This window comes from Festucalex cinctus, chromosome 15 (genome assembly GCF_051991245.1).
Source record: "Festucalex cinctus isolate MCC-2025b chromosome 15, RoL_Fcin_1.0, whole genome shotgun sequence".
Lineage (NCBI taxonomy): Eukaryota > Metazoa > Chordata > Actinopteri > Syngnathiformes > Syngnathidae > Festucalex > Festucalex cinctus.
In genome coordinates this window covers 14,219,719-14,233,821 of record NC_135425.1, presented here as the reverse complement: position 1 = coordinate 14,233,821, position 14,103 = coordinate 14,219,719, and the positions used below count along the sequence as shown (strand labels likewise).

General features: G+C 38.0%; 2 protein-coding genes across 2 annotated transcripts in view; one reads left to right on the top strand and one right to left on the bottom strand.

The window, feature by feature from the left end:
• The first annotated feature begins 157 nt into the window (after positions 1-157).
• On the top strand, positions 158-8,049 carry kcmf1 (potassium channel modulatory factor 1). Its single transcript, XM_077497870.1, has 7 exons — positions 158-405; positions 1,835-2,002; positions 3,014-3,153; positions 3,257-3,358; positions 4,957-5,146; positions 6,169-6,475; positions 7,662-8,049. The coding sequence occupies exons 1-7, from the start codon at positions 390-392 to the stop codon at positions 7,927-7,929; spliced, it is 1,191 nt and encodes a 396-aa protein (XP_077353996.1). The 5' UTR covers positions 158-389; the 3' UTR covers positions 7,930-8,049.
• Positions 8,050-11,273: 3,224 nt separating this feature from the next.
• The window catches only part of ntrk2b (neurotrophic tyrosine kinase, receptor, type 2b), a 16,428-nt gene continuing 13,598 nt past the window's right edge, over positions 11,274-14,103 (bottom strand). The window contains exon 18 of the mRNA XM_077496571.1: positions 11,274-14,080. Coding sequence (XP_077352697.1) covers positions 13,895-14,080 — 186 coding nt within the window. The 3' untranslated portion in view covers positions 11,274-13,894. The remainder of the gene's footprint in view (positions 14,081-14,103) is intronic.

The window sequence follows — 14,103 nt, the reverse complement described above, 5'->3', positions numbered from 1 at the left end:
ATAAGAAAAGTTATTTATTAAAATATAAATCGTTTACATGTTGACTGAAACAATTCTTTTTAAGAGCGACATCCCGGTCCCTGTGAGTCCAAAAATGGGAATTAGGCTCGTTGCCGAGTGACTCTTTCTTGCGTTTTACTTTTGCTATTCCACGCAGCAGCGCGCCGCCTAGCGTCGTTCGCCGGCACTGAAGTAATAAGTGGCTACCTTGGGGAGGGGAAAGCTTGTCAAGGGGATCCATCTTGGCTGTAAAAAAACCACACACAAAAACCAAGGGAAGCGAGTATCGAGAGCGACAGCTTCCCCTTATTGCATCTCCCCATTCTCGCATCGTCGACGGCGCTGTGGGGGAGCCCCGGGAAGGGCTTGCTTTGTGGGCCGCTTGTAGGATGTCCCGTCATGAGGGTGAGTTCATAAACAGCGCCGCCGTGGCTAACTGGGCTACGCTACTAGCTCTCATCCAAGCTTAAAATGTAACGAACGACTCATTACCACATCTTATTTTAGACACTCCATTACACTTATAGGCACCGACAGCCATTTTAGGACATTAATGGTTAAATAATTAGGAACTAACTCGACAATATGGCGTAGCTTAGCAGTTAGCCGTTACTAGGCGCTGCTGTTAGCCCCGGCTAGCAGTGCTACGTGTGCTAACAGCGCCAACAACATGTTATGGGTTTATTTTTTAGTCACTTAAACATACAAAACAACACAAATAGACACACGTTACAAAAACGTCACGTATGTTTTGTTAGCCGTGTGCTAGCGGGGGAGCTAACATTGGCTGCCAGCAAGTATGTCGCTTAGCGAGTGCACTGTCATCAAGAGTCAGGCCGCAAAAGTCCCAACGTGTTTTATGCACTGAAACAAGTTTTTCGAGATTATCGGGATAATAGTTCCAAATACAACTTAAGCGTTAGAGAGCCAAACTATAAGGCTGTGTTTGCGTTTCGCCACTTGGGAAGTTGTGTGGAATACTTGAAAGTTAGCTGGAGTAAGATGCAGGGGAGCAGCGCGCTAATATTGGTCATGTGGCACAAATTGGCACCCGGCGTACTCTTTAAAAGATATTTTAAGACCACTATCATTTCAAAACATTTCTTAGGATACTCAACCAACTGAGTGAAGCACTTTAATGTTTAACCGACACTCAAAGATAGATGTGTACTAATTGGTAAGTGCAGAGAGGTATGTCCGAAAAGTTCCAGGACTACAGTTTAACCTCCCTCCTTTCAAAGTGGGCCAGATGATCAACCAGCACGTCAACAAAGTGCACCTGCGGTGTTAGCTTTTTTCAGTGTGTAAGAAAAGGCCAGGCCGCATTTGTGGCAGGATAACTCGTGCCATCTTATAATGCCCTGAGCATCTGACAGTTACTGGATGAGAAGAACATCACCATGCTGGAGCAACCTGCCTACACACCTGGCTCCCATGAGCCCCCCCCCCCCCTTTACCGTACTCAAGGGGGTCATCAAGAGGAGCTGTTTCAGAGACATGGATGAAATTAAGGTGGTTGCAATGACAGCGCTACAGTAGAACCCGAGGAATCCTTCCAGGAGTAAATGAATTTGTGGCAGAGAATGATTTTGTTAGACTTGAGAGGGCGTACCTCGAGGAGACAAACAGAATAGTTTGAATTTTTGAATAGATTTTGTGACACCTCTAGTGGCACATGCTAGCGTGATGGCAGCACAGAATGTACAGATACAGTAGTGAGTTTTAATTTTTATTTGTTCCTTATCCTTTTGAAATATATTTCCCAAATAAAACGGGTATGTGGTGCAAGTACCAAAAAGAAGCCAAGAAAAAGTGCTAAGCTTGTCTCTCATAGGTGTGAGCTGCGACGCTTGTTTGAAGGGAAACTTCCGAGGCAGACGCTTCAAGTGTCTCATCTGCTACGACTACGACCTGTGCGCGTCGTGCTACGAGAGCGGCGCTACCACCACGCGACACACCACAGAGCACCCCATGCAGTGTATATTGACCAGGGTAGACTACGGTAAGAAATAATCACCTTATCCACCTATTTTACATTTTCAATTAAAAAAAAGAAGTTTGTTTTTAAGAAAAATAAGCCTGATACTTGTGTCTGAATTTTAAAAAAGCAGTATACGGCTGCTGTTAAAAAAAGGGAAAAAAAAGAAAGAAAAGAGGTATAGTTTTGAGAAAGTACTATTATAGGGGAAAAGTCACATGTAAAGGAAAGTCTCATGTAACCCTTTTGATTAAAAATAAATAGTATATTTTGTATCACTAGAAAAGAAAAAAAATGTTTTTGAGAAAGGGTCTCATTTTAGAGAAAATTATTGTATATTCTATGAAAGAAGTCTTGCATTTCTTCCAAGAAGTCTTACATTCATGAAAAAAAATGTATATATTTTGTCTTAATTTATTTGATAGAATTTTGAGAATTTTCCTGCAAATGTAGAAAGTTGTAGATTTTCAAGAAAATTTATTTATTTTTTATATTTTCTTACATTTTCCAAAAGTGTCACTTTTTTTTTTTTTTTTAGAAGAATTTTTTTTTTTTTTTAAATCTCATTTTCAAAATAGGTTGTATGTTTTTAAGAAAAAAAAGTTGTATTTTTGTTGTATTAAGGTTGGATTTTTAAAATGGTGTACTAGAACAAGTTATATTTTTGATACAAAGTCTCGTATTTTAATATATTTAAGTCTTACATATATATTTTATTTAACATGAAATTGGTACTTAAAGTCAGATTAATTTACAATGTTTTAGATTTTTTTTTTTAAAGACTTTTTCTAAAATGCAATTGCTTTTCTTATAACTAGCTTTTTTCTTAAACATAAAATATTGATGTTAATTTGTATTCATTTGTTTGTCATCAGATTGTTTAGTTTGTCAATATTGAAATGACAGTAGTTACCGTTGCTTGTTTTCTTTTTCCCCTGAAGGGTTTGATTTGAGGCACTTGGTTCATGTATTCAAGTGAGCGGTGTTTATAGTAACGCCCACGTGCGTAATGAAGTGTGGCTTTGGCCCCTGCAGATTTGTATTATGGCGGCGACACCTTCTCGATGGAGCAGCACCAGGCGTTCACGTGTCCTTACTGCGGCAAGATGGGCTTCACGGAGACATCCTTGCAGGAGCACGTCACCGCCGAGCACCCTGAAACATCCACCGAGGTGGTGAGTATGCCCACTCTCTCCTCTCACAACTTTTTTTTTTTTTTTTTTTTTATTTATGTAAAGATTACAAGTATATGCTTGTAATTTTGCCTTTGCGCTCCAGATCTGTCCAATATGTGCCGCCTTGCCCGGGGGTGATCCCAACCACGTGACAGATGACTTCACAGCCCACCTCACATTAGAGCACAGAGCCCCCAGAGATTTAATATCCTTTCACTCACCCGAACATCATCACTGGATGTATGTGTAACAAAATGTCCTTGTGCAATGAACAGATCTGTCCTCTCAGTTTGTAACCATGGGCAGCAGCAAAGCAACAGCTCATAAAGTTATCACACTCCAGCATTGATATTTTTTATTGGTGGCATTTTGATCTGAATGCGCCAGTGGTAGCCACTTTATTTTTAGTTATTATTATTATTATTTTTAAATCTTAACTACAAATACGAAGTGCCAAATAAATGTTTGAAATAGCACTCTGGTGACTAAAATAACTACAAGATACTCACTGTTACTTTGTTTTAATACACCAAGTGACAACAACCTGTAAGAATGAACCAAACAGTTGACTGGTAGTAATTTGCCAAACTGAGTCTGATTAATACAAGCAAGACAATCGTTTATTGACGACAACAATGTTTAAAAAAAAAAAAAAAAAAAAAAACTCTTGCTGTGCCAACAACCTTTGAAAATGAACCAAGCAGATGATTCACAGTAATTTTTGCTTCGACTGATACAAGCAAGTGGGATTTTTGATAACTTTTCAAACAGATATTCTTTTTTTAATACAGCAAGTAATGTTTGACAAACAGATGTTCAGTTATAATTTGCTTGAGTGAGCCTGACTGATCATTTGTTGACGATGGCATTAGCATAAAAGCTACACGCCATTATTTTGTTTGAGGGCCGCCGCCTACCCGATTAATTGGCTGGCCAATTCGCAAAAATATTGTAGATTTTTGGCAATCTTAATTTTTCTAATTTTATACATTAATACATTAATCAGACAAGGATAATAACCTTCAAACAACCGACACAAAAAAAGCCCCCCCCCCCCAAAAAAATGGTCGATTTCTTCAGTTTTTCACTCTGGAAAGTTAACAAATACTAAAACACAGTTAAGTTAAACTGTATAAAATGTTGTGCCCTGTAATTAATATCTTAAATTTATATAATAAAGGAACCAATTAAAAGTGATTTCATTCATTATGTAATTTGTAGTTCATCCATCGATTTATAGGTTATCAGAATTGTATCATCTAAATATTAAAATTGGCTTTGGCCACAGAAAAAAATCCATATTGATCGTCCCTACTTTGTTTTGATATGTTGGCAACTTTTGATAATGAACCAGGCAGGTATGCATTGATTTCCTTTGCAGCAAGGCAGAATCTATTGTTGCCAGCAGTGTTGACAAAAACAGCCACTCACGACTACTTTGTTGTAATACACATCACTGCCATGCGTACATGAACAAAGATGCATTATTTTCGTAAATAAATATTTAGCTTATTGAATACGTTTGGGAATCACTGGAATGATAAACCGAGCAGATGATTCGCAACATTTTACAAAATCTGGTGCTTGACGCATGTTGAGATGAGCCTATGTGAGATGATATTCCAATGTCTGATCAATGCAGCGCTTTGATGACATCATGAGCTTTGTGAACCCACACAGGGTTACCTCACTGTTTTTGTCACAAGCTGAAAGTAACGCTTCTTTATGGCAATACAAAAATGCACACGACTCGCATGTGCGTTTTTCGCATCACGATCACGCCTTAACGGGGTCTCGCTTCACGACGAGTCCAGCAGCGTCCGGCACGTGCGGCGGATGTTCCACCCCGGCCGGGGACTGGGTGGCCCCCGAGCGCGACGAACCAACATGCACTTTACCGGTGGTTCCACCGGCGCCCTGTCCTCGTCCACGTCGTCATCGCAGAGCTCCACTTACACACCCAGCAACAGGGAGGCCATGGACCCCATTGCGGGTGAGCACACGGACAACACTGACAAACATGTTCATAACTTCCTGTTTGAATGAATAATGTTGCTTGACTGTGAAGGTGAATCAAAAGATTATCGGTGCACTCTTATTTTCACTTGCGTGCTTTCATACATGATTAATGGACAACTTCATTCTTATAACATTGAATTTTTTTTCTAATACTTTTTTTTTGTTTTACAAACCTAAATTATTCTGATTTTTAATGAATTAATATTTTTTTAAGGATAAACAACTTTATCCACTAATTATTTCTCAGTAAAAGATTACCTTATTTATATACCTTTTTTCTTGTATTTTCAGAACTACACAATTTTGATTAATTTTCTTTTCATTATTCTTTATTTAATGTCATCCACTTAAAAACACAATGTGATTTTTTTTCATTATTTTTTTCCAGAAAAAAAATTGGACCATTATCATTCTAACATTTTGTTGTCGCATTATTTTAAAATTATTTTTAATGTATGTATTTGACAAAATACTACTTTTTCGCTGCACTTTGAAATTTTAATTATTTTCAATCAGTAAATCGAGTTGACTACCCTATTTGGAACTTTGCAAACCAGGTCTTGCCATGAGGTCAAATTTTTTTCATTTAATTAATTTTCTTGTAAATTAGGACCTTTTTGCTCAGAAGGTAATATTTTTCATGATTTTTTTTAAATTAATTAAGCAACTGTTTTGTATGATATGTCTTTTAGCCATATGCCTGAATCTTTTTTTCTCAGACAAATGTGATTTTTTTTTTTTTAATGTTAATGTATTTTTGTGGGCGTTTTTTTTTTTTTTTATATAAATAATTTGTTTTTATAAGTTTGCAAGGCATGATAAATCGACAAGTCCACACATTCAACATAATTTTGAATCGATTGTTTAGCGACGTTTTAGCTCTAAAAATATAAAAATAATAATAAATTTGCAAATGTTTACAGAATTACATCAGTCACGGTTTATTGTAGGCAAAACCGGTATGAAATTGTTAATGTTGTTTGTTTTTCCTGTCAGAGTTGTTGTCGCAGCTGTCGGGCGTGCGGCGCGCAGCGGGGGGCCAGATCAACTCGTCGGGGCCGTCGGCCTCGCAGCTGCAGCAGCTCCAGATGCAACTGCAGCTAGAACGGCAGCAGGCGCAGGCGGCGCGCCAGCAGGTGGAGTCGGGCCGCCACGCCACCCGGCGCGGCAACAACCCAGCCAACGCCACCGGCTCGGCGACCGCCGCCATCCCACCGCCCAGCGCGGCCGCCGCCATCATGGGCACGCCGGCCGAAAGCAACCCCCCATCCTCATCCCACAACTCCCAGTTTCTATTAGCACGGTACGTGACCGTTGATTTCATTTGATTTAGGGGTTGTTGTTTTTTTGTTTGTTTTTTTATCCCCCGTGCAAACAGAAGATCTCTATTGTCTACTTTGCCGCCGTCTGTCAGGCTGGATGCCCGCTTTCTATACATTAATAGAGGGAGTCCACTGCATTCTATTTTATTAATATTGGAAACGTAATCTAAAATATTCTGTTCTCAATATGAGAAAGAAATTGTATTTCTTTTCACAGGATATTTGATCAAAACATTCACGATTAGAAAGTTTTTGTATCAAGATAAACAATATTCCAAAATGCTGATTTTTTTTTTTAAACACTTTATTCTGAAAATGAATAAGTACATTTAAGAAAAAAAATAATTCTAAAAATGTTTTAAACATTTGAAGTTAAATTAAAATATTTTCTTCTGAAAAGTAACATTAGATAAATGATGTTGTAAAAAAATTTTATGAAAAGCGGGGTCCACTGCATTCTATTTTATTAATATTGGAAAATTAATTTATTTTATTCTAAAATATATTCTGTTCTCAATGTGAGAAATTTTATTTTTTTTTCCACATATTTGATTCACATATTCAAAAATATTGGAAAGTTTTGTATTGAGATAAAGGATTTTCTAAAATTAAGAAAAACTATATTCTAAAAATATTTTAAAAATTTAAAGTTAACGTAAAATATTCTGAAACATTAGAAAAATGTTTGTATTGTAAAATTTGGAATTAAAAGATTCTTAATTCTAAAGTTTTATTTTCTACAAAAACTTTTGACATTTTATTCCAAGACGCCCAAAAGTTCATTTTCTTAAAAAAAATATATACTTTTTATTCTAAAATTATAAAATTGGATTGTAAAATTTTGAATTAAGATTATTATAAAGTTTTATTTTCTACAAAAGCTTTCATGACATTTTATTCCAAGTCATCTGAAAGTTCATTTTCCTAAAAAAAAAAATATATATACTTATATTATTCTAAAATTTTATCAAATGTTTTCTTCTTAAAATGCTCTAAAATAGTACTGTACATTTTTTAGAACAAAATATTGTAATCACCAAAAACCCAACTGTTTGATATTTTATATTGTCAACAATTCATTGAGAGCCACTGTGAATATTTTGATCCTCTCGAAATTCGAAGAAAGTCCTTGCGAGCGTTGCCCTGATGGCTGTCGCCGCTGTGCAGGCTGAACGAGCCCAAGATGTCGGAGGCGGAGCGTCAGCAGGCGGAGAGCGAGCGCGCCGACCGCAGCCTCTTCGTGCAGGAGCTGTTGCTGTCCACGCTCATGCGCGACGAGAGCTCGTCGTCCGACGAGGACGAGCGGCGGGACTTCGCCGACTTCGGCGCCATGGGCTGCGTGGACGTCATGCCGCTTGACGTGGCGCTGGAGCACCTGCAGCTCCGCGAGAGGGCCTCCGCCGCCGCCAAGGAGCCTCCGCCGCCGCCTCTTTGATGTCCAGGCGGTGCGCAGACTCTGTCCCACCTGCTGCAACTGTCAGTGATGGATGCTCCCCTCTCCTTCAAAATCCCCTCATCCCATCCCTTTTTTTTTTTTTTTTTTTGTGGAGGAGGAGGGGGGGGGGGGGGGGGGGGTGTAAAGTCAGGCCTTTTTCTTTTTCCTTTTTTTTATTTTATTTTATTTTATTTTTTTAAAAACATGTAAGCAAAACTCTAAGGAGCAGCACACATGACATGAGGGGAAAAAATAATTGTGGACATGCTGTATAGATATAATGTGCACAAAATGCTTATTTATGGCCACAAAACTGTTTGTGGCAATGAAAGCAGTATAACCTTCGTATCGCATACTAATTGTGGCCGCGAAACGTGAAAAGAAAAATACTGACCGTTTAAGGTGCACGTGTGCACCAAGTAATTACCTGTGACTGCAAAATATTTATTTGTGGCCTCAAAAAAAGATATAACGTGCACGCAAAATGCAAATTTGTGGCCACTAAATGGCTATATTGTGTGCACAAAATAATTAGTGGCTACGAAATAGTTCTGAGCATAATAATTCTTAAGTTTACAGTAGAAGTTTTTTTTTATTTGCAAACTCAACTTTTTTTTTTTTTTTTTGGTTAATACAAAGGGCCACCAATTTGATAGAAAGTTCTGTACTAAAAAAAAGTGCACAAATTACCTTTAAACATGCTATTAAAAATTATAAGATGAGTTAGATAGGGACCAAGCACAGCTGCGAGTAGTGAATACCTCTACTTTATCGTTTCTAGAGGTGAGCTTGATTTGCTAATGACGTCACGCTCCATAAATTAGCATTTTGTTTGCACGTTATATCTACATTATAGCAGCAATTGAAGTACCCTCCACCCCAACCATGTCATGTTTGGGGCTCCATTAACTAAACCACATTAAAGGGGGCTCATCAAAGCAACGGAGTGAGCAAGCAAGCTTATAGATGTATCTAAATCTATAAATATATATATATATATATATACATGGATATATGAAAAATATATGAAGGTGATAATCATTGAGTTCCCCCACCCCCATCAATGAAAATGCTTAACAGCCACCAACCGTTGCTTCCTATGGGATGCAGCTCCGAACCTTCACTACCCTCACCCTATCGCCCCATAACCCGCGCCTATAAATAGACCCCCACCCCCACCCCCCCATTGACAAGCCCAGAGGACGTGGGGCCCCCTCTGCCCAAGCTGCTGTGTTTTTGACTATTATCAATAAAAAAAAAAAAAAAAAAAAAAGTCCTCGGATGGGTTACCGTAATAACTACTGCATGTGGTTCTTTGCAGCGTGCATGACTTAATCTTTAATAATAATAAAAAATAAAATAAATGACAACAAAAGAATCCCAAAGCTGACAAGCTAACTCTGGTTAGTTTTCCTCGGATGCCTCTAAAATCCAGAGATTGTTCTTCTCTCTGGGTTTTTGTTTATGAAGAAAAGCCGCGTTGGAATCCGAACATCGGAAGGTTAAGTCACAAAAAAAATGTTCAGCGAGTTGACACCGTGTACAATAATCCATAGACGAGTGCTTGTCTGTTCACTTGTTTTTTGTTCTCCCTTTTCTGGGTTTTGGTTTGTTCCAGAGAAGAAACGTTATTTTTCTGCTAAGGCTAGCACTTTGTATTTATTTATGTTTTGTTTCGGAGCCTTGACGAATCTTGCCGCCTTTGCGCCTTCTACGTTGACCCACCTGTGTACAATACAACAAGTTGTATATTGAGTTTTGTGGCTTTAATAATGGTTCAAATACATGAGCGGACAATTCTTCTTTTTATATTTAAAAAAAATATATATACATTTAGAGTACAGCACATCCAAACTGCACAGCCTTTAATGAAGACGAGGCCCACACCCCGCTTTGCACTTGTTAAAATTAAGCTAAAATGTGTATAGGAGGCCACGGTGAAGAAAAAATAAAAAATAAATTGTGATGAGAAAGATACGAGAAATACAATAATACAAGATCTATGTAAAGTAGCAAAAGCTAGTCATAATATTGCAAAAAAATAAAAATAAAAAGCTAAAATAAGCTTATGTAGTTATGAGGAAAAAATGTCTCCACGTGAGAAGGAAGTTGGTCAAGAATTAAGTTGCACATTGATGACTACTACCAACAAAAACCAAACCATGTGCAACTGTGCCAATTATATCCTCTGGAGCAGTTCAGAATCAATAATCATCTGTTAGCGTGACAATATAAAAGTAGTAAATAAAATTCAATTTTTTTTCCCCATGATTCTCTTATTTCATCTTCACTTCCAGTGGTGTGCTATCATCACTTATCCCTGACAGCGTTCTGTGACACGAGTTCTGGTCCGGTTTCGCTCGAGAGGAAAATAGTCCGGCAAGTTGGCTGGGGTCAAGTAAATAAAGCGACCCCAGCCAACTTGCCGGACTATTTTCCTCTTGAGCAAAACCGGACCAGAACGCTGTCTGGGGTCAGTCAGTGCTGATCGAACACACTGGAGGTGAGGATGAAATAGAGATTCATGTCAAAAAATCCGACATATCCCTTTAAAATGGTAATTATGAAATACGTCACAAAAGGCGAGTTTTGTTAGTCCAACTTGGCTTGCTGTGGCCAAAAAGTGAGGAATATCTGATTGGGTTCAAGCAACAGTCCCATTGACTGTTAAATTACTAGTTAGATTACATTGACGTGGCAACATACTATTTTGCTAATAATACAATTTCATTCTTGCTTTTTTTTTTTTTTTTTTTTTTTTTGTCTTACCGTGGTAAAAATTACAACTTTGTTCTAATGAGTGAACAAAGAAAAAGACCCATCTTAAATGAAGGGAAAGAAAAAAAAAGTTCATGTTTGTGGTCATATTACAAAGTAAAAACAAACAGCATCTACAACGTAGGCTATGTGACTTTTTAACTAACAGATTAGTGTCTTCTCGAAGCAGCTGTTGCCAAAACGAGGATGACCTTGAGGGTCCGACCCCAGCATCCAGAACCAGCGATCCTGTGCAAGGTGAGAAAGCCCCTCACTCACTCACCCATTTGGTGATAAGTCTTGTGATAACACCAGGGGACAATCATATCCTGCAATGGCAGTTGATCTTGTCACTCCTCACTAGTTATTGTTAGAAACAAAATGGAGGCCACAGAATGCCTTTGGCGACGTTACCTTTTGGGGGGGGGGGGGGGTTGGTCAATTATTGAACATAAGTCATCAACCAGTTTCGATATAGTACGTAATGATACTACGTAATTAGAAAACAGTCTCTATACTATATTTTTAGCAGGTTTTTATGTTGAGTTAGTGTAAGATGTGTAAACAAACATGACACATGCACGTAGTGTAAGACATACCACCTTTATTAAATGCACAGTATCACAAGGAACATCTCCATTAATTGTGGTTAAGCTACACACATGATGCACAAAGCATTGGATTGATTGATTTGATTGGTTAAAGCAAGGTTAAATCTGACAGTCTTGCATCCGAGTGTACGTGGCAACGCACACACATCATCTCAGACACACACATACACAGTCGTATTTGCACAATAAGTAATATGAATCTGCACATGAAAGAAAATGGCTTTCTTTTTTTTTTTTTTTTTGGCCCTTTTACCACATATTTACAAAAACAATTATCCCCCACCCCAATCCCACATGATATATTACATTCAAAAGAGGTCCCCGGCCTTCTGGATTACATTCAAAATAATATACTATTCATGATGCAAAGTCACAGTTGTTCATCTGAAAGAGGATCCCAAGAGGCTACAGTCAATCAGACGCCTTTTTTTTTTTTTATTCTTATTTTTTAATTCTGTTATCTGCGCCCCCAAATTATGAGTGAAAAATAATTGTATTTTCACCTGGATTTGTCTTCCATTGAGCACAAAGGAAATTTAAATGGTATTTTACAGTGCATTAAGTATGTATTGCCAGTGGCCCAGAACGCGCGATACCTGCTGAGTGTACTAGTTTCGTAGCCTACTAGTATACCAAATATCCCAACTATACAGGGCAGACACGTTAAAAACAACAAATACCTGTAAAGGTGCTTCTGCGATATTTTCCTTAAGTGCCTGCTTAACAAAATTTAAAGAATGCATTTGCAATTTTCTGTTTTTCCCTCTGAACATCGTTTATCACATAATCGCTTTATCTTGGCCCAATTTATCAATTATCGGCAAAATAGCGCAAGCCATGACAATCCAGCTCGTCATTTCTGAACCGTTGGCGATATACCGTATCGTGAGTTATTCGGCAATCCCCGCCCACTCGGGAGGGAAATGCTGTCGTCAGAAACCGAGACAATCCCTCGCAAGCAAACACCCGATGCCGTAAAAATTGAGATGACATCGGAGCAATCCGACCGGACGCTCAATTACAAGTGCTTTGCGGCCGAGCCGGGACATCATTGATACGTAATTGTTTTTTTTCGTAATTGCTGTTAAAAAAAAAAATCTGAAATACTTCTTCTTTTTTTTTTGGTACCGATTTAGACTTTTCACCTGGATGACAAAGATCCACAAAAAAAGACGATGCTGCTGGTGGATTGGAAAAGATGAGATCAGTAAAAATATAAAATAAGCTGTGCTCTTCTTCTCTATTTTTTATTTTTTTTGGGGGGGGGGCACAGCTCAATATCTCAACACCTGTGTGCTTTATAAGTTGGCCTACATGGAATAATACAATTGCTTAAAGCACTCCTGACAACATTGAAAACACCACACGGTCGTCGTATATGGAATGGCCAGTCCGTGGAAACGTATTTACAGGGAAATGTGACATCATTGACGGGGAACAGGAGGCTGAGAGGGGGATCAAACGCTAATAAATGCAGTCGTTTCTTTGCTCAAGTAGAGGGTGTTAATATATGCACTTTTTCTCAATGGGCACCCACTGAAATATTCCATGTAATGTTTGTATTTATAATAATTTGCCTATATATAATTATGATCTCTATTTGTAGGCCTATTTAATTCATGGTTCATTTGAACTGAAGTTGAACTTAACCAAATATAGGTCAGTTTACTAAATAGCCTTCTAAAAAAAAACATTCCAGTTTTTAATTGTTATATAGTATATACATAATCATATAATACTCATTTTTAATAGTCTTTACTTATGTGATTGGACTCCATTTTAATCTACCAAATATGCTGCACAGATGTTTAAAAAAGAAGCCTGTATAAAATTAGAATAATAAATAACAAATAATAGCAAAACAATAATAAGGAATTTAAAAAAAAATACAGTAGTTAAGAATTATATGCATACTTTATGGATTTATGTAGAACAAAAAAATAAACAAGGACTGATAAATAACTAAAAATTATACAATTACATGTAAGACAAATTAAAAAAAAATGTCTTGCAATATATTCCAATATTTTTGAAGATTTCAATTTGAAATGTACATTATTCGTCATATTTTAACTCATGGGCTGTGCAGACGGTTAAAAATTGAGAAAATGTGTCTTTAAAATCTTTAAGCCAAATTAACACTTTAGTCTCATTCTATATTTTTGTTGGACTGAAATAAAAATTAATTTGCCATATTTTAATGTATATTAAAATGTGTGTGGGGGATGCTTTCTGCCTTTGAAATATTACACTAAATGGAAAAAATTTTCAAAAAAGAATATTATAATAAAAAGGAGAAAGCACAATCTTGCACGCATGATAAATACCCTTTTGAGATAAAATCGCATTTACCCAAAGAGTCTGCTTTTAGTCCCATAACCCAGAATGCATTGCGGCTGTCCCTGTTCAAACATGCCTGCTACTGTACGCGCGGCGAGGGAACTTAAAGCAAATATGAGTCCCGAATTTAAGGCTTTTTCTCAACGCACTGACGACAGTTAACATTTACACGCCCAGTAAACTGTACACTGCCGCACGCCTCCCCCCCCCCTCCCTCACACGCACGCGCACACGTACTGTACATTAGGCCGTCAACCTCAGCCCAGTATGTCCAGATAGACGGGGGATGCCTTGGCGAGGCTCTGGAGCATGGCGTGGATCTCCTTGATGTTGAGCCTCGTGTAGGGCTCCCTTTGCCAGCAGCCCAGCATCAGGTCGTAAACCTCCTTGGGGCAGGTGCGCGGCCGCTGGAGCACGCGGCCCTGCGTGATGCACTCGATCACCTGCCATCAAAAAAAAAAAAAAA